This window comes from Miniopterus schreibersii, assembly GCF_964146895.1.
Source record: "Miniopterus schreibersii genome assembly, chromosome: 19".
NCBI classification, from domain to species: domain Eukaryota; kingdom Metazoa; phylum Chordata; class Mammalia; order Chiroptera; family Miniopteridae; genus Miniopterus; species Miniopterus schreibersii.
In genome coordinates this window covers 20,635,440-20,658,945 of record NC_138119.1, presented here as the reverse complement: position 1 = coordinate 20,658,945, position 23,506 = coordinate 20,635,440, and the positions used below count along the sequence as shown (strand labels likewise).

At 44.7% G+C, this 23,506-nt stretch overlaps 1 protein-coding gene across 1 annotated transcript; it reads left to right on the top strand.

The window, feature by feature from the left end:
• Positions 1–13: 13 nt before the first annotated feature.
• Positions 14–23,139, top strand: STX6 (syntaxin 6). Its single transcript, XM_081120269.1, has 8 exons — positions 14–364; positions 7,483–7,652; positions 9,047–9,141; positions 11,698–11,760; positions 14,692–14,820; positions 16,301–16,407; positions 17,605–17,699; positions 21,621–23,139. Exons 1-8 carry the CDS (start codon positions 330–332, stop codon positions 21,695–21,697), a joined length of 771 nt encoding a protein of 256 aa, XP_080976395.1. The 5' UTR covers positions 14–329; the 3' UTR covers positions 21,698–23,139.
• The last annotated feature ends 367 nt before the right edge of the window (positions 23,140–23,506 follow it).

Here is a 23,506-nt window from a genome sequence, read left to right as displayed (position 1 = left end):
CGGTCACGTGAGCGCGGGGAGGACGCGGTGCAGAGGCCGCGCCGGTGGTTGGCCCGGGCCGCGGGTCCCGGGGGCGGGGTCAGGCCGGCCGAGGAGCCCCGCGGGGAGGAGGCAGCCGCGGGGGCCGGCACCGAGTGTGGGATTCGGTCGGCGGCCCCTCCGAGTGCTGGGCCGGCGGCGGTCCCGAGCGCCCTGGCCTGCGCGCCCGCTGCTCTTGGTCACCCTGGGCCGAGGCGCCGGCGGCTGCGGGCGGCGGGCGGAGGGAGGATCGGAGGGCGCGGGCGCCCTGTGCGCGGAGCAGGAGGGAGGCGGCCGGGGGCTGGGACGCCATGTCCATGGAGGACCCCTTCTTTGTGGTGAAAGGGTGAGTGTCGCTGAGGGCTCCATTGGAGAAGGTGGCGGTGCTGCCTGTCCGCACCTCCCCGCTCTCCTTGCTGGAGGGGGAGGGGAGACAAGTTGAGGCTGGGGAGGGGACTGTGGGGACGGCTTAGCCTTCAGGGCTGTGACCAAGCGTCCAGAGACATCCCCTCCTTTACCTACCTGGACTGTGAAATCCGTGCCCCCAGCCAAGCCCCTGGGGAGGGGGGTCCCCTTTGGCCTGTGCGCTGCTGTGTAACTTATGTGGGGGTCGAGGAGTTCAGCAGCTCTGCAGGTGGGGAGGGAGACACGGGTCCCAACCCAAACTGGGGCTCCAGTGGAGCACGGGGCTCTGCTTCGAAGGAGGGAAAACAGCATCTGGGCAGGAAAAGGGAAATGGCCCTCCTGAGCTTTGTAGTTGGCTTTGACGGGGGTGAGCTCCCATTGTCCATTGAGATCGGAGCGCTGGCCGCAGACTGGTGGGACCACGACGAGCCCGGAGGCGCCCCGGCACGTCTGCAGGCTGGGAGGCGGGGGCGGTGTGGATCTGCGAGGCTGGGGTGCAGGGCTCCGGAAGGCAGCTCAATTCAGTGGGGGAGTTTTTACTGAGTAATGGGACAGGAGGAAAGCATTCGTTCATGCTCAGTGATGATGTTGGAAGGAAAACAAAATGAATTCAGCCAAACTAAACTTTCCTCGGCTTTCTGTTAGCACCGGGATTTTCCCACAGTGCTAAAGGAAATGAGTGCTTTCTTTTCAACTCCCTGATTTCACCCAGGCTATTTGACAGGTTTGCTCACTTGTTTTTTTTCCCTTTGAGTTGTCCTGACTCCATCTTTGATTGCTGGATTGTTTGGAGATAGAAACTTTAATTGCACTTTGTTACTGCATCAGCTTTGTAGCCATTAAACAAATGCAAGGTGGATGGATTCTGAGGTTGTTACAACTTGCCAGCTTTATGTTTCAAATGTCAAACATATAAATCTGAGAACTACAAAGTTCCCAGAAGATCAGTATTAGTAACCATACAGTGTCCCTTTGCTTTCAACTAGTTGCTACTAGCTTCCTGTTTCTGAGGTAGTGAAAGTTGACCTGGTGCCTGGGTGTTTCTTTTTTTTTTTTCAAGCGTTCTTAGAAAATTTAAATGGTGCTTTAGGTGAAATAGTTTATCATCCATAACATTTCCCTTAAAAGGTTTTTCTTCGCCTTACTTTAATTTAGATGGGAAAATGTTAAGTTGTAGATTTGGTTTTTTTTTAGTAATATGTAACTTTCTACCTGGAAAATGTGTTATTAGAAGGATTGATTTAGGGATGTGTGATTGCCCCTGAATGAAAGTTCTTAATGCTTAGGTTGCAAAGGTTATCTCTGGCAGTGGAGACCAGAGAGAATCAGAAATCTTTTGATTTTCAATGGAATTTGTGAAAATGTTAAATCGTCTGCCATCTTGACATTTTTTATTTCCTGAGAGTATCCAGTGTAGTCTCCTGATGTTTGCTCACTGATTAGTTAACACTGCTTTATGGGAACAGTGGCCTGGAGTCTTGGTTGACTTTGACATCATTTAATTGTTCTTAATGTGCCTGAAGGAAATGAGACTACCAATATCTTCTGCTGTGCATAGGGAAAGTTAGCCACATAGGTGTCTCCAGACTGTATATGTGAGGGAGTATTTGGGAAGCTATATACCTCTGTTCATTAAAAGTACTGAAAATGCATCACACAATATGGAAAAATTAAAGATGCTTAGATTGTGGCCCTTACCCTAGGAGCTGACAGTCTAATCTGAGAAACAACTGACCTCAAAAAACTTAAGTAGAAATGACAGGTGGTAAATGAAGTGCTGAAGTGAATGCCACAAAAGATAAGTGCCCCAGGAGTTTGGAGAAGGTGACTCATTAGGGATGGTTATGACTGGAAAAGCTTTCAGAGGTAGTAAAAGTCTTGAATTAGGTTTTGAAGATGAGTAGAATTTAGATTTTTCAGGCCTGTCTCATCTGGACTCTTATCAAAGAGTCTCTCATTGGTCTTCCAGCTCCTGTTCTCTTTCCTCTGTCATCCACCATTGGTTGTATTGGGTCAGTGCTCTCCAAAATACAAGGGGAGCCATATATGCCATTTCACATTTCCTAGTAGCCACATTAAAAAGTAAAAATAAACAGGCAAAATTACTTTTAATGTCATATTCAACCAATAGGCACAAAATATTTCAACACATGATTGATCAGTAAAGATTATTGAGATATTTTACATTTTTGTACTAAGTCTTCAAAATCTGGTACGTATTTTGCACTTACAGCACATCTCAATTTAAATGCTAAATTTTCATCAGAAATACTTATCTGTATTTAGAGTTTATTAAACTTAGAATTGAGAAAGTAGAGTCACATACCCAATTGTTCCAAGCATACTTTAAAATTTTCCAGTAACTGAATTATGTATTAGTTTCTCAATTTAAATTAATTTAAAATTTTAGCTCCTCAGTCACACTAGGGCATTTCAAGCATCAGTAGTCACATGTGACCATGACCTTGACCACAGCACTGGATGCTCCTACTCCGTGCCCCTGCTCTGCCTGACCCACCCACTCGGATCTCTGGTGTCAGCGTCTCCCCTGTCTCCAGGAAGTGCTTCCCTTGGCACCTGTAACACATTATTGCACCTCTTTCTCTGTCTTTCATTATTAGATTATGAGCTGTGAGGGTTGGGACTGTTTATTTTTCCTGTATTTCCAGCCCAGCACCTTGGATATTTAACATATGTTGAATGAGTACTCTTTGGTGGTGGTTCATGGGTGGGATCGCCAGCAGCAAAGGCCCTGAGATGAGTATTGTTTGTTTAGAAATCCTCAGGGCAAATATCCCAGGGGGAGTAGGGAGTTTATTTGGGAAGTAATAATAATAATGGCTAACGCTTCAAGGATGCCACTCCTATGCCAGGCATTGTGTGCTACGTAAGCACTGTATAAGGGTTTCACTTTATAAGACTGGCCACATTTTAGGGCTGCGGAGCTGAGGGAAGACACGGGTGAAGCTGCTTGCCCAGGGCTGCACAGCTCGTGAGTGGTGGACCCAGCACTCAAATCCGCACTGCCTCGTCTTCTCATGGTGTTAACCATCACGGTGCAAGGTAGAATAGGGTCAAGGAGGGTCTTATCTTGAGGCCACCGGAGGCTTTTAAGCAGACAAAGGACATGAAGTCCGGTCTTAGGAATGCCGATTTGGTCGTCGTGTTGGAGACATCGGTCTGAGGGAAGATAAAAAAGGAGGCCCGTTGGAAAGCTGTCTTGGTGCACAGTGACGGCCGCCTGCGTGTTGGAGGCTCACTTGTGACACCGTTGAAGTCTTGTCCAGAGCACGGAGGACGAAAGCCCACAGCTGGGTGCGGTGGGGGGTGCGGTTCCTCTTAGGGCAAGCGTGGCCCTGCCTGGTGCCGACGGTCACTGTGGTGTGACTCCCACTCCGGGCCTCATCCTCCCGGCTCTGCTGCTCCTCGCCCCATCCCTTCAGTGCAGCCTCGCCCGCGGCTCCTCCGTGTTCTCGCTGGGTGACCTTCACTGTTCCTGTGTGTCTGTGCACCTCCCGTACCCCAGTCCCCCTAGTGCAGCGCCCTCGAGAGCTTTCCTCCTTCCTGCCAATTACTGCTTGTCCCCCACGCGCTGGGGCGGGTGCCTCCCGCTCCTCCGGCCTCCAGGCGCCGGGCGCCGGTCTTCCTCTCAGCCCTCTTTACGCCCCACTCCACACTCTCGGCCGTCGTCTTCTACTGGTGCCATCACAAGGACACCTCTGGAATCTTCTCTAATGCTCTGGCTTTGGTTCCTCTACCCTAGTTCATGTCCATGTCCTCTCCCACCGTAGATTTATTTCCAGGTTCTCGGCTGTGGATCAGTGTTGAGACAATGGCATAAGTAAGCAGTGAGCAGGATGGTACGTGTTATGCTATATTACCCTCTCAGCATCTCTTATCTGTACGTAGAGCCTTTTAGAATATGAGCTCCTTGAAGGCAAGCACTGTGCATGCCGCCCACAGTGCACAGAAAACTATTGGTCTAGTCACTGTGGAAAAACAATTCTTATTTGCAGAGGAACTTTAGTCCAGTACAATTGGATGTAAGTCATATCTCATTTCCTACTTTTTAAAAATCAGAATCAGATGTTTCATTGTCAAAACAATGTTGCAAACATTGGTTCTAAGTGTATTGAATGCCTAGCGCTATATTTGGCTCCTGAGACTGTAGTCTGGTTGGGAGAACACTGTGCAGAGTCTGAGGAGCGAAGGAGAAGACAATGTGCATTGTGTGTAAGATTTTGGAATGGAGTTGAGGTGCCATGGAGATTGAAAAAAGGCAAGACCCTGAGTAGGAGTCTTGGTCAAGGACACTGTAGTGACACAAGTAGGGTCTCAGTCTGGGCCTTAAGGAAATGCCTGCTTTTCATTTGCAGAGGTGTAAGGACTCTCCCGGGCTGGGGAAACGTGCACAAAAGTCTGGAGCCAGGGATGAGAAAAGGGAGGGTGGGAAGATGGCCTGCCAACTGAAACCAAATTTGTTTTAGTGAGAAATCAGGTTGGATATTAAGGTCTGCCAGCTTGGGGGAAGGGAGGCGTGGAATACCCAGCCTAGGAGTTTAAATTTAATCTGTTTCCTATCATAAATTCTTAACCAGGAGGCAGTTTTCACTCGCAGTTACTGTTCACTTGCCTGTGGTCAAACAACTTCTCAGGGCTCAAGCCCAGGTGCTCTGAGTCCACAAAGAAGATCCATTTGTCGGGAGGCTTAGCAAAGATGCAATCGAACAGGTCTTAGTAAAAGTGCCCCGTACTTAGAGTCAGAAGGACTCAGGGCAAGCCGCCAAGATGGCTGAGCCCCAGTTCTCTTACTTGCTCAATGAGTGCAGACGAGTTATCTTGAAAGTTCCTTCCAAATCCAAACGCCGGTGATTGGGCCTCAGTAGAGGTTGTGCAAGGTGAGAAGTGAGAGGAAGAGTCAACGATGACGCCTGTCTAGACAAGTTTTGAATCTTGGAAAATAGTGGCCCTACTTACCAAAACAGGAAGTTAGGAAGGAAGCAGATTTTTAACCCCCGTTTTATCTTTTTGTTTGCATTCTAGCCTTTTTTGTAGGGAGGGCATGGTTCATTTGGTTTTAAGCAGTGAAAATATAGGAGCTAATCCTGGGTCAGTGGTGAGGGTTGAAAATGCAGTTGGGGAGTCTTCAGCTTAAACCTGTGAGAGTTTAAGAAACTGCCATTTGTCGTGCTTTGGTCCACAGTTATCTGCAAAAACAATTAAAATACTCCTTCCTCTCCCAGCTACATATCTTTATGAGGCTGGATTTTCATCATAGACTCAACCGAAATGTATGTCAGCAGGCTGAATGTAAAAACAGATATGAAAACCCAGCTGTCTTTTGTTAAATCAGATATTGAAGAATAAAGATATTAAACAGTGCCTTTCTCATTTTTTTAGAAGTTTGTTTTTACGAAAATGTGTTAACATATAGTAACACATTCATTGTAATTTTTAATTAATTGGTAAATATTTTTAAATGCCTGTTCGAATTTCTATATCAGCTGAAGTTCTTTGGAGTCTTCAATAATTATGAAGAGTACAAAGGAGCCCTCAGACAAAAACCCATGGTTGCTACTTAAGAAACTGATTCCAGGATTGTGGCCGTGCCCCAGTGGTGGGGACGCGGTGTGCCCGAGCCTGAAGCTTCCTGGGTTTGAGGTTCCTACTTCTCAAAGGGGAATTTTTATTTACCTTACAGAATTGATAAATTTTATATTCTTTAAGACGAGATATTGTTCTAGATCCCTCTCTAACTGTCTTCCATTATCATAGATGACATTCCACACTTACAGATGAACCAAGTGCTTCATATTATGGGAAAATGTGTACCTCTTTTTCCACCAAATCAGCCAGAAACCTCAATAAAGAGTAAAGATAGTGGATTTACATCTCACTTCCTTAGTGAGGTGTCTCAAGTAGGATTTCTCATTAGGACTGAAAGTAAAGGCCAGTGGGAGAGGAACAGGGAGAGCACTTGACCGACACGTAAACCGAATGTGCACGTACTCGGTAGATGCACGTGGGCCGGGGGCCCAGTGGTTTCTTCAGCCTGGGCCCAGCAGCTATATGATCTCTATTCAACACTCATCCTTTTTGCTCATCAGTTTTCCACAGACGAAATACTATTAGACACTTTTCTTCGTTTTTGTTAGTGCTGTCTCTTCTTGAAACGTCAGTGGGAATAGGATGCGTGCACATTTAGTTTTAAAGCTACAGACAACAAGCACCCTGATTGAGCACGCAGAAGACTTGGTTCAGAGCTCACAGAAGAATCAGGATAGAGCTCTTAGTTTGGGAGCAGTAAAGTTATTATCTTTGTACACAAGAGACCATGTGATTATAAAATAAGTCCTTTTTTGGCTTCTCTGTGTGGTAGTGTTAGATTATAATGTTTATCTGGTGCATATTGACCCAATGGTGGGGGGAAAGTTTTTAAAACCTTGTGATAGTATCTAAAAGAATATTAGGTCATAGCACTTACGGCCTAGTCCCTGTCTGACCAAGAAACACGCCAATCTGCTCGACAGCATTGCTCAGTCCAGGAATGTGGATGTATTTAAAGCTAATAATGTTGGGAATCTTCTAATGAGATCTGGAGTTTTAAAATGTCCCAAATGAAAATATTTAACCTCTAAAAGATTAGCTGAGTAAAAGGAACCCTTCCTCCACCCTTTCTACTTCCCCCTCACACACCCCCTCCCAAGGAAGAAATGTTAACGGCCCTTTACTTTGCAGGATTGTTTCTAATACTGTGTTAAGCATAGTCTGTTTGGAGCATAATAAAATTTTTGTCCTCAAACAGACTTGATATTAGAGCTGTTTAAATAATGGCTATTTTATTCTGGACCTCAGCTGAGAATATAATACTTAGACTGTTACTTTAGAGTTTTGAACTTTGGTATTTGTCCACGAAGGGCCTTCTATAAAGACTTTAATGCACTTTGGGGAGTGGTGGTTGCTGCTGAGGATGGTGTGTGACCATAAAGTTAACGTAAGTCATGCAGGAACTTGTTCATGGAACATGTTGTCTGTGACTCCTTCCTATGTTGATTACAGAGAGGTACAGAAAGCCGTCAACACTGCCCAGGGATTGTTTCAGAGATGGACAGAGCTCCTCCAAGACCCCTCCACGGCCACGAGGGAGGAAATCGACTGGACCACCAACGAGCTGAGAAACAACCTCCGGAGCATAGAGTGGGACCTAGAGGACCTTGACGAAACCATCAATATCCTTTTCTGTGCTGTCTGTGCCATTTGGGGCAAACAGACAAATGAACAAGTTTTTATCCAGATGTCTTAAGCACATTGATCGGGCATTTTCTTTTATAATTTATTGATGTTGTTATTTGGACCATGACTCACTTAAAATAATTGCCCAGTAAGCCAAGGTAGAGTAGCCAAAGTCTCCAGTGCATGGCAGGTCCTGCAACACGGAGCAGCACAGAGCAGCGGTTATGCGCTCAGACCCTGGAGTCACAACGTGTGTTCAAGTCCTGGCCCCGCCGGTTACTAACAGTGTGACTTTGAGCACACTGTTTAGTGCTTTAGTTTGCTTTCAGTAGAAATTTTGGATAATAGTAGTACCTAGTTCACAGGGTTGTTGAAAGTTTAACAGTTAGCTTAGAATGGTGCCCGACACCCAGTGAGCTTCATTACTGCACAGAGGTGCATACAGACCAGTGTTACACAGTGGTAATTAGAGCGCAGAAGGAAATCCTTTTGTAGACTGCCTTTTCCTGTTTAAGAAGCAATGTGACAATGCCAGTGTCCACTGGAGAGGCATCTTTTTTCATGGAACAGCATTTAATAAAAGCAGACCTGTTATGCTAAGTTATGTTCAGTAAGTCCACCGATCCGACTGACACACCAGAGCACTATAGAAGCCGAAATGATGTGGCCTTTTCCACTGGAAAAATCCCACTTAATCATAACTTTAGATTGAAGGATGCCAGTTACATGTTCTGAGTTCCATTTTGCTCGTTTCTTTAAGTGGGTAAAGCATCAAGGAAACCAGACTCCGTCGGGACCACTCCGTAGTCCGCACAGGGTCACCTGCAGGCGCCGTGTGAAGTGCCTCATTTCCATTCATAATGACCCCGGGTGCCTTTTATTAGAAGACAAGTGCGTTCTCTAAAATGAGTGGAACAAAATATGTGAGAGGGTGGGATCAAAAGCACAGCTACAGGAAGATGCATCTTCCCTTGAGACAGGAGGGAAGAGAAAAAGATCGGGAGAAATGATGAGAGAGGACAGCCGTGTTGTTAAATATTCATCCACCAGCGGGCAGCTGCGGAACGGACCAGGTGCTGACACTGCGTCAGGACCGAGGCTGGACTGAGAAGCAAAACTACCAGCCCTCATGGAATGGCAGTGCGGGGTGGAGAGGGGCTCACGGGGACGACAGTGATCAGACTCTAGCACAAATGTATCCTGCAGACCAGGAGGGGAAAGCCCAGGGAGCCACGCAAGTGTCTGAGCACGATTAGTGTTAAGTTGACGTCTTTTCAGATGCCTTGGGCCAGACTTCACTGCTTGCCCGTGAGAGATTCTGTGGTCTAATGTGATGTGGTTTGTGAGGCTTGTGATGATGACATGGCTTTACCTTGACTTTTTGACCCACGCATAGTTGAAGCAAATCCTAGAAAATTCAATCTCGATGCAACCGAATTGAGTATAAGAAAATCCTTCATCACAAGTACTCGGCAAGTTGTCAGGGTAAGAGATACAACCTGATCGTGCTGTTTGTGAAGGAAATAGCCACACTCCTCAGAACTCTTTCCCTTAGTTATAAGGGAACTACTTCTTCTTATGAATTAAATGCCGGTTTCCCTCATAGAATTTCTCTATTGAAAATAAAAAATCTATCTTTAGTATTGGGCGTATTTCTTAGAGCAGAAATGAGAGTCGACTGCTGGCTTTGGGAAATTACTTCAGTGATCTCTACTTGTCCATACCTTTCTTTCCTCCAAACCAGTTTTCTAACCTCTTTAGTTTTTACTGTACTACGTATCTGGGCCAAAGGAAGGATTACTTTATAGAATCCATTTGGTTTCCTGATGGATCGGTGATCACTTTGCGTTGTTAAGAGTGACTGCTGGGTTTGGATGGCGGCCTCTCACCATCTGAATTTCAGCTTCTGGAGCTCTCGCCACCTTGTCACTGACATTTCCATATACAATGCTTGACAGGCTTTCAGGAGTTACCCAGAGCAAGCAGGCATCTATCAGAGTGCAAAAACTGGCACAAGTGAACAAATATTTAGTCTCCAATTATTTAGAAAATAACCTATTGTTTAAAAACCTTAGAGAAAATAGCATTTAAGTCAAATCTTTTATCATTAAGATATGTTTGTATTTTGAAACTATAGCTAAGCCATTTGATTAGCATAACTAGATGTAAGAGAACCAGCTGTCTTGAACATATGTACTAGAAAGCAGCTTCTTTGAATAAAAATCTTGGGATCATATCAGTGCTAACATATGGCTTTTTAAGAGTCCTCTTAGGCAGGAACCTTGGTACATGTTTGCCAAAGACTTTGTATCATGTGATTTACTTTTAAAATCATTTCAAATGGTAGATTATCACTGAACTTGAAATACTCTTGTTTCTCATTTTATTCATTAGTTGCCTTTCTATATACATATGTCTAAATTGTATATAAACATTTTAATGGGGCAGTAACCTTTTTGGACCTCTGGTGCACCCCTGTCGATATAATGAGCATTTGGATTAGACAATCCTGATTTCTAGCCAGTTCAGAAAGCTATTCTGATAAGGAAGCCCCATTGTTTGGTGATATATGGTTTGATAAGGTAAATAATCCCCCATTATTTATTTTATAAATACACTTTGCTGTTTTATTTTTTGTAGTAGATTTTCTGAAGGACACTTCTATAGATGTTGGTATTTAAATGGTGCCTTGCAGTGAAACACATATTTCTTGACCTTGTTTATTAAAGTTGTTCTTTCTGAAAGGCTGTACTTACAAATTTTGCAAATTGAAATTCAGAGGTTAATATATTAAATGTTAAGTTAGTTGATATAACTGGAAGTAGAATCCAAAGTTTGTTTTCCGATATCAGAAAAGTTGTTTAAAGTGCAGTCCTTGAAAGAAGTGTTCTAAGTCAAGTCCATGCGTCATAATGTCGTAGCTTCTGGAGGTGAGATCTAAACCATACTCAGCTCCACATGATCCAGCTGAACTCTTCAGGGTTTTTATCAGTCTTGTTTTAATTTAAATAAAGTCTAACTGAAGTCCTATAGAAGAGAAGGAAGTAATGGGTTCTTTGAAAGTTGAAGCAACGTGGTTACCACTCAGGCTTCCCACAGTAGGAATTTCGAAAGCTGGGGCACTGTCTGGTCGACCGTTCACTTGTCATGGGTCTTAGAAGAAGTTTCTAAAAGCCTAACACCTCAACATTTGCATCTGTATGTAGCCTACTGGCCAACAGGAAATTATAAAGTATTTTGGCAGCCTTTAAGAAAAATTGTACTCCAGTAATTATGTACTCAGTTCAAATCATTTTCACGTATATGGGATTGTGGTTACAGTTGATAAGCAGAATGGCTCATATTTAACAAAATATTTTTTTCTTCATTATAAGTAATGGGCCCATTCATTTTTCTTTTCACAAAAATTGTTTCTGATACCACTCTGGAAATTCACACTGGTGTTAGAAATAGTCTATACTTCACATGAATCCAACTCAAAAATAAGTGACCTGTTTGTCGTATCGCTATTTCAGAGTTTTAGCAGGTGTTGAGTGGTAATTATCGTCAAGTACATGGGTTTTCACATGTATTATACTTAAAAATGCTAGCTCCTGAGGACAGACGTTTGTGTCTGAGCCCCAAGGTTGCAGTTTTCTGACTATATGACCTTGAGAAGTACCCTAAGCCTTTCTAGATCTCAGTTGCTTCAGCTGTGAAATAGAGATAATGCCAGCTTCACGGGGTCGTCCTGAAAATTCAGTGACAATGTGCACAAGCCTTTAAGTGTTTCTGGCTTATGGTAGGTTCCCAGGAAATACAAGTTCCTTTCCTCTTTTCTCTGAATTAAATTTAGCATCCAGGTTACCTCTTTTTAAGGGAAAATTGTTCTCTTTATTTCCTTTAATTTTGAGACTGAAAAAAGCCAAAGAATGCTCTTTTTGTTTAAAAAAAAAAAAAGGGATAAGTTATGCGTATTTTGCTAGTGTACAAAATGTTAACCGCGACTTTGTTTCATCCAAGGATATTCAGTTGTCTTCTGATCTCTCCTTACCTCATTAGGACATGAAGGATCAGATGTCAGCGTCATCTGTGCAGGCACTAGCTGAAAGGAAAAACAGACAGGTGAGGAAACGTCTGAATGTAGAATATCAAATCAAAGAAATACACAGTTAGATGGTGGAATTTTAAAATGCTGACATCTGTGTATCAGGGACGCAGCAGAAGCCCTGTGCCTGCTGAGCCTGGAGGGAGGCTGGTAGTTTTGTGAAAGGCCGGTCATCATCCTGCCCTGCTCCATGGTCAGCTGCCCCTGCCTCCCTCCCACCCTCTGCTTCCCTCCTCTGGGTTTCCTAGTGCTCTGTGCTTATTCCAGCTCTTACCACACAGCCATTTATTCTGCTCCTGCTGGGCACATTCTGTGTGCCAGGTTCTGTTAAGGGCTGTAATTGCTTAGTTACTTGTCTTTTTTTCTGCTGAACCCCAGGCTCCTTGAGAGTGAGGAGGGATTGTGTCATGTTTTTTGTTGTTGTTTTAAATTTCTAGCTGCTATTAGATTGCATACCTCGTAGAAATCACTAGATATTTAATAACTGAAATTTTATGAAATTTAAAATAAAGTGAAAGACATTTGAAAAATCTTAAATGTGTGTGAATTTAATGTGTTAAATTAAATCTTTCATCATTTTAAGTATCTTTTTTTTTTTTTGAGATAAGGTCCAGTTTTTATCAGTTATGACAAATAAATTATGACCTAATACATATCTGAAACCAAAGGACAGGTATTGACACATCTAAAATAAAAGCTGCAAGAGACCAATTCTTGAATTTGTTATATTTTTAAAATTAGACACTTTAGTGTATGATAGAAATTCCTTTCCAACGAATAAAAATACAGTCCTTTTTAAAAAAATATACAACAGTCACCTAAAATGTAGACTTGATTTAGATTTTATTCAGACTCCATAAAGTTACCTATAGTAACTTTAGGTTAGCAGACTGTCAACTCAAGAAATCAACTCACCATTTTTAACTAATTAGGAATCAGTAGTTCGTAATATAAATTCCTACTTTATACCTGTGGGTGTTTCTTGACCCACTGATAATTTTGAAAATAAATATAAAAGCTCAAATAAGGAGAGGGGGCTCTCCAAGTGTCACCTCACTTAATTTTCCTGTGTCCTTTCCCTGCATTTCATTTTTCAGGTTGTTTTTATTCTTCCTGTCTACCTGCCTGTGACAGTGAGATAGGTGACACCTACCCTCTGTTGTACCTAATCTCCAGACAGTACAGTTGAACTAACAAATGAAATGTGCATTTATAGTTGCCTTTCCAAGTATGGCTTGGAATTTTGTTTTGGGCGGTGAGTGAAATGTCTTGGAGCCACAGATTGTCAAGGACTAGCAGGGCCAGGGTTCCGTAAGCATTCACGCAGGCAGAGTCCCCCCTGCTGCCCCGGGCCAGTCCCCGGTGCCTGCTCCTCGCTGCCTAGCCAGGACCTCCCCCTCTGGCACCTACGCACAGGCTGGTCTTCCGGCGCTCTGGGCCCTCTCTCCATCTTCTTTCCCATTAGAACAGACTCTTGGAGGTCAGAGTGATGAAATCTAAGCTACTGCACAATAAAGCATAGACAACTCTTAACAGTGTAGCCTATGTCCACCGTAAGTGTAGACCATGGATAAGCTAGAAAAAATAGCCCTGACTCTGGCCTCAGGAGCACACAAGCCCCCAGGGAGCCCCAGTTCTCTGTCCATGGCCTAACGATGCATTATAGCCTTTTCCTAATCTTGAAAAAATTATCACTGGGCACCAGTGTCCTCCATAGAGGTCCTTAGAGTCTTTGTATCAGAACCAGCAAATGGTCTGCTCTGTACCTGAGACAGTCACCATCGGCCTCTTGATTAGACTGAGGCGCTGGCCTGCGGAGGCTCTCAGCCATCCTCTCCCTCTTCTCATAACCGCCTAGAATTACGCCCTGTATCCCGAGCTTCCCTGAGCCTGGCCCCTGACTGTGATGTTTGAATTCACCTCTGAAAGTCAAGCGAGGTCACTGTTGGTATTGGGGGCTGCTGGAGGGCTTTTTTAGACAAAGAACCAAGTAATCAGTGAGTCTTTTAACAGTTCCAGAGATAAAAAGTAGCTGGTAAGAAGATCTGGCAACTCTGTAAGGAACCTTAGTTACCAGCAGGCTCTGGTTCTTCGTGCGGCCTGACGTGAGCGCGCACTCTGACCAGCTGGCGAGGGGCCTGCTGGGATGCCGGTCAGCCAGCTGCCCAGAAAGCGCTTGCACTCCTGCGGCCTCTTCATGTACAGAGACAGTTCCAAACTTACCTTTTTCTGGCTACAAACTTTCTCTTCCTACTGGGGAGCCTGCCCCTGGTATCTGGGGGCCCTGGCGGTGATTCTGACCCAGGGCCAGCACTTGCCCGGCTATTAGGGTCAGGCACCCATTGTGGCCGCACCTGCCTGGTGCAGCAATGCCCAGTTCCTGTCTGTGACGCTTGTAGCCTTTTAGTTCAACTAACGGGCATTGGGATTTATTCATGGTTTAAATTGAACAGACACTGATGGTTCTTGTGCCTTCCGTGTGTGAGACTATGACTTAACTTCTTGTCATTCTAGAAATCTTTCCCCCACCCCCCTTCAAAAAAACAAAAATCTCTTGGATCACAGGACTCTAGATCTCTGTAATCTTTAGTCTGGAACTTGTGGGTCTTTGCTGAACTTCCGAGGGTGCTAGGTAGAGCTGTCCTAGAGACTAAATGCTTTCCGATTGTAAAGCTGTGTACAGATGGATGTTTGTTGATTTAAAGTCCACATTTATTTGCATTTTAATGGGACAAAGCCCATTTGTGAGTCCCACTGGGAAAGCATGGAGACTTGGCATCCCTTAAATGGGACCACGCGGGGTCCAACCTACACCGCTATGTAAAGGTGGCCCAGGGGAAGTAGACGGTGAGCAGTGGGGGAACTCTATGTCACCCTGATGGAGCACTTGTTCAGAGATAGTAATTGTTTGTTTCCCTTGCCGGCTACCCCCCTGCCCGATCGCGCAGGCTCTGCTGGGAGACAGTGGCGGTGGCCAGAAGTGGAGCACTGGAACCCCAGATAAATACGGGCGCCTTGACCGCGAGCTCCAATTAGCCAACTCCCATTTCATCGAGGAGCAGCAGGCCCAGCAACAGGTACTGGGCACCCGCTGCTGAGGACAGAGGCGTGGAGGCGGGCACCCCCTCTCCCTCCCCCACCAGCCAGGAGGCTTTATTGCTAATGACAGGCAGGCTGGACCAGAGCTCGCCCTGCGGCTGCCTGTGTCTGCCTGTCCCCTGATTGCGTGTAGCGTGGCTTTCTAAAGCCTCCCGTAGAGCACGGCTGTTTCAAGAGAGCCAGGCTTGATTAGGTCTCTTAGGAAAAGCAGGCTAGACCTCCGAAACTGACAGACAAGGCCACTGATTTTAAAACAAACAAAAGGACCCCTCTTCCCCAGCTTCCACTCTGTATACTCAGTTTTTTGTTCATTTCAACAAAGGTACACTTTCAGAAAAATTGAGACCTAGTTTTTTCATTGAAAATTATTGTTGGTTCTGATATACATAAAAATGATTGCTTGAGTGGATGTGAAGGGTAAAAGGGAGGTTGACTATGTCTGTGCTGTTGCTTTTTTTTTTTTTTTTTTTTAAGATATCTTTATTGATTTCAGAGAGAGAAAGGAAGAGGGAGAGAGAGAGAGAGAGAAACATCAATGATGAGAGAGTCATTGATTGGCTGCCTCCTGCACGCCGCTGACTGGGGATCGAGCCCGAAATCTGGGCATATGCCCCGACCAGGAATCGAACCATGATCTCCTGGATCCTAAGTCAATGCTCAACCTCTGAGCCACGCCCGGCCAGGCAGTGCTGTTGCTTTTGATGTGTAGTTGTAGTGATAAAAGGTATAACAATATACCTGAGGATTTGAGGGTTATCTACCCATTGACACTATTGGTTCTTAAATATTATGTTTATGTATCTGTTTTATATAGGTTATATGTTCTTTTGCCATTAGCATGTTTGCTTAACCAGTTGTCTGCTTAAATTGCTATTAACCAAGCAAACTTTTTATTTAAACAAAAAGTGAAGAGGCTACCACACAATTAAATTAAGTATTTATCATTCAGCAGTTGTCCTTGAGGTAACTTACTGTCACAGGGCTACCTCTGGTGTGTCCTTGAGGAGGGAGGAAAGGACTCTGTGTGTGTAGTTTTCCCACGTCCAGAGCTCTGCCAGACTCTCTTGTGTTTAAGTCTGTTGTGGATTGAGATCTTGACCCTGGCAGTGGGCTTCCGCTTCCCAGCATCCTCATGTCGCAGTGGCCACTGCACAGGTGCTCTTGCCATTGTCTCTTCCCTTGTTGGACTCCAGCCAACCAGAGTCAATCTCTCTTGGTGGTTTTAAGCCCCGCTGACTGTTCACAAGTTGGATCAGCAGGAGATATCAGAAGCTTGACAATCCAGCCTTTTGAGCAGTGCGTTCTTGGAGGCGCCGGTCTGGTCCTTTTATTTCTGAGCTTTGCTTCTGAATGAGAATTGTCCCAAATTGGCAAAGAAGCTAGCAGCTGCTAGAGTGCTGGGCTTGGAACCAGGTAAGATGGATTTTAATTGCTTGTTTCCCATTTCTCTGGCATCAGCTGATTGTGGAGCAGCAGGATGAGCAGTTGGAGCTGGTCTCTGGCAGCATCGGGGTGCTGAAGAACATGTCCCAGCGCATCGGAGGGGAGCTGGAGGAACAGGCAGTGTGAGCATGAGACGCCCCTCTCAGGGCGGTGAAATTGAGGGGCAGAGCCATCTTACAGGACCCTAACAAGCCTGACAGTTACATGACTAGTAAAACCAAAAACGATTTTCTTTATTGTTTTCTAGACTAGCCTCTCTGCAAAAGAAACAAATTATCAGTTAAAATAGTCAACAGGGTTTAGGCAAAATTATGATTTTTTTTTCCCCCAGCACCTGCAAAAACAAATTCCTCTGAGCAGGTACCTGAAGTATTGTTGTGAATAGTGGGAATGAGAAACAGACTTGGCTGTGTAACCTCTGGAGATTTGTGTCCCACAGAGGATAGGACATGAGCTAATGTTATCATCCCATGACTCTCCCACTATATCAAACAAAACTTTTTGCTATGCATCTTAAATTTCAATTTCATGAGAAAAACTTAAAAATTTAAATCCAATTAATAAAAAATCTTCCCCTCCAAAATCAAAAGTAAAAACACACAAGGAAACAGCTGGGTTTATTTCTTTTTCCTTAAGCACAATCTTTTCAAACTATGAAATATGACATCAAAATCAGCATTATTAAATGCTACTACATAATACCTTTATCATTCTATGCTGCAATTTTTTTCTGAAAAAAAGTGAAATAGTCCACTAGGATATATCAGAGAGTCTCCTATCTCAGTTTTGTGTTCAGTGTTATACATTCGTTTATTATAAATGTAAACTGTGCACCTGTTCTGGGAAGCCCTGGGGATCAGTAGAGGAACAAACAGAACAGTCAGTGTCTCTGCCATCAGAGAGTCTACCATTTACTGGGTAGACTGGACATGTTGTAAATGAATGCAAGTCACTAAGTGGTGACAGAAAAGAGGGGGAACTGCTGTGATGGGGAAGTGTGTGGTGCCTTGAGAGCCCTAACTTAGCCCAAGCTCAGATTTTGCTACAGAAATATTCATGTGTGATTACGGAGGACTCCCCCAGGTCCTGCTTAGGATATTGGCTAGTATGTGGCATATAAGAAATTACTTTTTTAAATTCCAAAAATTCTGAATTCAAAAATATATCTTTCCCAAGGATTTCAGGTAATTGATTGGGGGCTTGAATCCCAGTGTTGCCTGTATGTTTGCTAAACTAAGGCCTAGATCCTGACTGCATTGTGACCGGTGCATCGCTGAGGCTTTGTTTACCAGCTGACTTCCGCACCTGCTTCTTTCTAGTATGCTGGATGATTTCTCTCACGAGTTGGAGAGCACTCAGTCTCGGCTGGACAATGTGATGAAGAAACTTGCAAAAGTATCTCACATGACCAGTGGTATGTATGGTGTTTAAAGCTTAAGAATTCCTGCTTAATTCTAGGAACAGTTTCTGGGGATTCTTGCACAGTGTGCCCATTCAGATCCCTTTCCTGTGGCACATTGTCCACAAGTGGTTGGTGGTTGGTGGCTTTTCTCCTGGTGGAGCAACTTTTATGCAATTACAAAATCCTTTATTTCTTTGTTTCCTATTTCCTTGCCAAAATAGGGGACTTATTTTAAAATAGTAATTAAGGAGCCAGTTACTATTTCTCCTGGACTGACTTCATTAAAAGAAACACCCCCACCATTTCAGAAAAAGATTTCCTTGCAGATCTAATTTAAATTGTTTATATTTAAGTCCACAGTAAAATATTCCAGCAAATTGTCACCAACATGTGGATGAAGAAGTAACATTTTTCAAGTTAGTTACTAATAGGAAGGTGTGTTCGTGACTCTGTTTTTTTGATTACTACAACCTATCTCCCCTATTGCATGAGAAATAATATATTTTAAATAAAAGAAAATTCAGTATTTCTTTTTTTCTTTGCTTGGTGGGGATGGGGTGGTGAAAGGAGGAACCAGGATGGGCCTAGAGATAACGTAAGTGTTCTTGAGCCCTAGCACCCCTCCCCCGAGAACATCCTCAGTTTTGAGACGCCTCATTTTTCTATTGGTTTCCCCATCAGGTACCTGTTACAGAGTCTAATAGTCTAGCTTTTGGAGGCAAGATTTAAATACACGTGTCTATTTGCTTTTCAGTCACTCATAGTCAAGTTACATTAACAGTTCTCTGAGGCTCATTTTCTTGTTGATTAAAAAACAGGGTGATGCCTGGCTCTCAAAGTCATTGTGAGGATTAAATGAAATAGTAATAATTAATGTACAAGTGTTTAACAGTGTCTCCCATGTATTTTAGTACTTAGTAAATGTTTGTTTTAAAAAAATCGTAAGACAGGCAGAAGATGGCCCTAAGGGGCAATGACCTGTTATGTCCAAATCAAAGGGCAGCTCATAGCCAGGCTTACTGCCTTCTTTCTTCCCAGGATCAGGTGTACTTATGCTTCTAACAGGCTCGTCAGTGCTGAAGCGGCACAACTCAGTTCATCTTTGACACTTTGAAAGGTTCTGATTTCCTCTGTTCTCTCCTTTTCCACCCCCACCTCTCTGCTTTTAAAAAAAAACCCAAGGCGTTAATGAAGTATTATATAACCACTTTAAACCCCTGGCCTCTCACTAGTATATGTATTAGTCGCAAAGTCAAGTAGCTACTTCAGCACCAGTTTTGTTTGGGGAAGAGCGAATGAACAAAGATGCTCTGTATCTGTGCTTCCCAGCATTCTGGGTATGAATAATTTAGAAAAGTGCTTGCATTGTGATAAGCTGTCCAGTGTGTATAAATAGCACCAAAACTTGCTTATGTTTTATTCTACTTTCTCCCAAAAGAAAGGTTTGGGGGGCAAAGTAAGAACTTTAGTTATATTTGTCTAGGAAAGAGAGACAGGAAACACAGCATTTGGCCTGAAAGGCCCTTCAGTTTGGACAGCTTGCCTGTGGTTTTCATTTTCATCTTTGCTTGCTCCCCAAGAAAGATTGTTCCAGGGCCTCCTGCCTGGTGGTGTCTGTTTCAGTTCAAGGACATGGCAATTTGTATTTGTCTCTGTCCTCCATAACTTTTGGGAAAGTTCACTGCTTTTTAATCAAACCTGTACATACAGAAAGTATATCAAGACACACTGAAGTTCAGTTAGGCAGTAACTGAACAAACGTTCCACGGTTCTTGAGACCGAACAAATGCTCTTCCATGGCCGGCTGCTTACCCAAGAGACACACTATCTTGTCATTCTCCTGCCCGAAGCATATCCCTTATGAGTAGATACCTGGGTTTCTTCCCCTCATTTCCAAACTTCTACTGTTCATCTTTTTTCTTAGGGGAGGGAAAAACCCCTACCACTGGAGTTCCCTTTTTTCCTCTGTGCTCTCTGAGGCCGGTCTCCAGCTTGCAGAAAGCCAGTTAGGACTTTTCCCTTGAGGTCACAAAAGCCCTTGTGGTTAGTCCCGCCCTTCTCCCTTTCTCCGGAGAAGTCAGCTCAGGTAACAGCTCCCTGGGGTTCCCTAGTACATGCTTCATAGAAGCAACTTACCACTTCAAAGGAACATGGCTTTAGAGAGCATTCCTGGGCTGTGCTGGCTTGTGTGATGGATGATGGTCTCCTTGATGAAAACCCCTACTTAATGCAATCGCAGACGAGAAAGTGATTGGAGGTGGGGAGAGGGTTCGTAGAAGCTGATCAAAGCCAAAAGGTGGAAATCTGGTTTTGAAAATGGCAGGATGCCTGGGGGTTGGGAATAAGTGCAGGAATTAGGTGTGAGATGAAGGTAGGGTGGTTAGGAAGCAATTACCTGGGCTGTTTTGTCCTGGAAGAATATGGACTGTTTTCAGTGACGGTGGTTTTAAATTATTGTAAACATTTTAAAATAGATGAAAGAATGTTATGTAGTGCTCTCCACCATTAAAGTGATAGTTAAGCTGATTAAAAATAGTATCTGGAGTAGGCCAACTCTTCAGAAAAGAAACATGTAGGCTTGGGGTTTTTGTTCTAATCACAGTTATGAAGTACGTTTCTAGCATGTTTGAGGCAGAGCAAGCTGGTCATCACTAAGAAGGTATTTGCTTCACTTATGTCAGTTAGTAGAAGTTGTATTGGGTCCTTTTAAGATTTTGCTCTCCAGAGCATTTAAATAATTTAAGTTCATGTTTTTTGGACTTAGCGTTGACTTGCGGAAAGTTGTACAATCTACTTTCCTAGATTCAGACCTTTTTATAATGTGATTCTCAGTAACCATGGCGTGTTAAAATGTTCAGGCTTTCAAATAAACTTCTGATGGGTCAGTATTCTTTGACAGTTCTATTTAAATGGAACTCTTATTTCTAGCAGTTGACCTATATTTTCATAGGCTAGTGAAACTCTTTTCTATCAGTCTGACCTGACCATCTGTGAAAAATGGCAGGACTCATCAATGGAAAGACCACTTGCTTTCTACATCTACCCAAGTTAAGGAACCATCCTGACAAGGACACAGCCTGTGCCTGTGGCCCTCAGAATGTGTGCGAGGGTGTTCTTATTTAGCTCTCACAGAAGCAGCCCTGTGAGGCAGCCATTGTGGAGTTAGGGGGTCCGCGTCAGGGTTTGGGCTGCAGCTGGGATTCCCCCAGGGCCTGCGTGGACCCTTCTGTCCCTCAGGGCCTCCTTGCTCTCAGCCACTTAGATGGACTCTAGCCACCTTATTTCCTGTGCCTTTTCTAAATCGTTGGTGGGGCAGAAAGTTTCAGAAAAGGCGGTTCACTTCCATTTACAGAGAAGCTGTGTAAGTTACTTGAACACGGTCACTGGTTAAGTACTCATACTTCTTTCTTGACTTGGTGGTGTGTGTCACCAGTCACGCTCGGGATCCCTGGAGCTGGCTTCTTCAGCTCTTCATTTCCCGCAGTGACCAGCGTAGCTTTCCTCCCCTTTCCGTCCCCCACAGTGCTCTGACAATAGGACAGGATCATTGCTGATTTAGGTGATTTGATTTCGGTGGGAGATTAAAGCAGATGGGCTTTGACCCGTAATGCCAGGGATGCGGTAACCACCCGCAGAAAGCTAAGAGCCACAGGCTTTAATTAAAGACTGAGACACAGGTTTTAATTAGAGACAAGACACGGAGCCCGTACCTGTCACGGGCAGCTCCGGGGTGGCGGGGGTGCAGGTGCAGCGCAGCCCGGAGCTGGGCAGTGGGAGAGGGCCAGGCGCCCGGGCGGGTTCAAGAGCCTCTCTGCCCCCGTCATTTGCACATTCTGTCGCTTTTCTGCTTCAAAGCGTGGCCTTAAGTTTCATATGACTGTATCTCGGGGAATGTCAAGTCCTGAGAGCTAACCCTCGTGTCCTGCCTCGCAGATCGGCGCCAGTGGTGTGCCATAGCCATCCTTTTTGCGGTCCTGCTGGTCGTGCTGCTCCTCTTCTTAGTGCTGTGACGGCACAGGAACCGGCGAGGACAAGCTGCCACGCTGTGCCGCTCCCACCTTCCTCTCCTGGGAACACAGCCCACGCTGACTTTTCTCTGTGTGACCCCACCATTGAGGCAGCTCCTCCGTCCCAGCGCTGGAGGGGATGGTGGGAAGAAGACCTAACAGCTGCACACTCCGGGCACCTCCTGTCCTGTCCTGAGGACAACTCGCCACTGCTTTGCTTCCCTGGACCTCGTTCCCCGTGGAGGGCCTCTGAGAATCCAGGAAAATCCCCAGACTCAGCTAGTGTTCGCTGCTGCTCATTGCATCCATCTTTGGCGGCTCTTTTCTCCTGCTCAGACCCTCTCTCTGCTCAGACGGCAGCCACTGTCCCATCCTGAAGGACCTGTCGGGAATGGGGCTCCTGGGTCCCCTCCTCTGCCCCTTGTGGAGTGTTCTTTAGCCCCTGAGAGCTGGTCATTACAGGGACGGAAGGCCCAGAAGCAGTTTGTGAAGAAAATGCAGTGGTTCTTTTTGCAGGGATAAGTGCAGGGCTAAAATTGCTTTTCCAGGCACATTTTTTTGCGGTAAGAATAATGGGAAATGATGAAAAACACTGGGTTTTGGGAGTGCTAACAACTTGTGTCTTGAATTGAAGGGAAGCAGGGCAGCAGGACCGAGTGTGCACAGCTGCGGGAAGGGTGGGCGAGGCCAGGGGAGGTCAGAGCCTGGCTGAGTGCAGGTGGCTGTCCGGCAGCCCCCTCCCCAACGGTGCAACTTGTGTTTTTAGGATGACCCTTAAACATGTGGCTGCCGAGCGGCGCACTGGAATGGATTTAGATCCTATGGCACTCTCTCTACCTTGGTGGATGGGATTGGGAATGGTTAGCACATTTATTACATTTAGTCAGAAGCTGTAATGACAAAAAAGGCTAGTTCTGGACCAGGCTTTTCTTGCCCTGCGAGTAATGGCAAAAAGGGGTTTGGTTGGTTTTTCCCCCCTAAGGTGACAACTTGATTTTTATCATCCACTCAAATCACTGAGCCGATCCAAATTTAAGTAACAGATGCTTCTGTTGAGTTTTAGTTGCTGAGACACTAAACTTCAAGCTTCTGGTGACCCTTTAAATGCTTCCAGCGTGCACGTGTGTAGGATATTTTTGTAACCTCCCTGGTGAGGAAGTCGCAGCTGAACCCAGTCAGCCCGGTGCCAAGGCTGCGTCTTCACCACCCTCTTGCACGAGGAAAGCGCGGTGACATCTCGATAGAGTTCTAGCTTTCACTTCTCATTTCCTCATCATTTGGGGTCCGTTCCTAACTTTTTCAAACTTGTTTTCTTGCTTTGTTTGTATTTCCTGGTTTTTGTTTTGTTCGGGGCTTTTATTCTGTCTACTTTTTTGTGATTTGCAACCATGTACTTGCCTAGCTAACTTTTGAATTGCACTTTTTAATAAATATTTGTAACAATTTTTTAAAGAAGGGTATTTTCTCATGTGTAGGATGGTGGTAGGTAAGGCAGTCTGCGTGTTGCTGAAAGCTAAAAGTAGATTTACAGACTGAAAGGGTGGCTGACACCCACGTTTACACTCAACTCTATTTGATATACAATAAGCAAAAAAAGGTAATTATTACAAAGGGCTTCAGATGTCGGGTACTGGATTATTTGTTTTACAAAGTTTTGAGGCATTCAAATAGCCTTCTATAAACCTTAACCGGGGACGGTCCTTACATTTGCATTAAATATACAAGTCTTCGTTAAAACTTGGTTAACATGTGGACCTTGTCTGAGTTAGTACTCTCCTCCGCGCTCTCCATGTTACACGAAGCAGCCGGGGT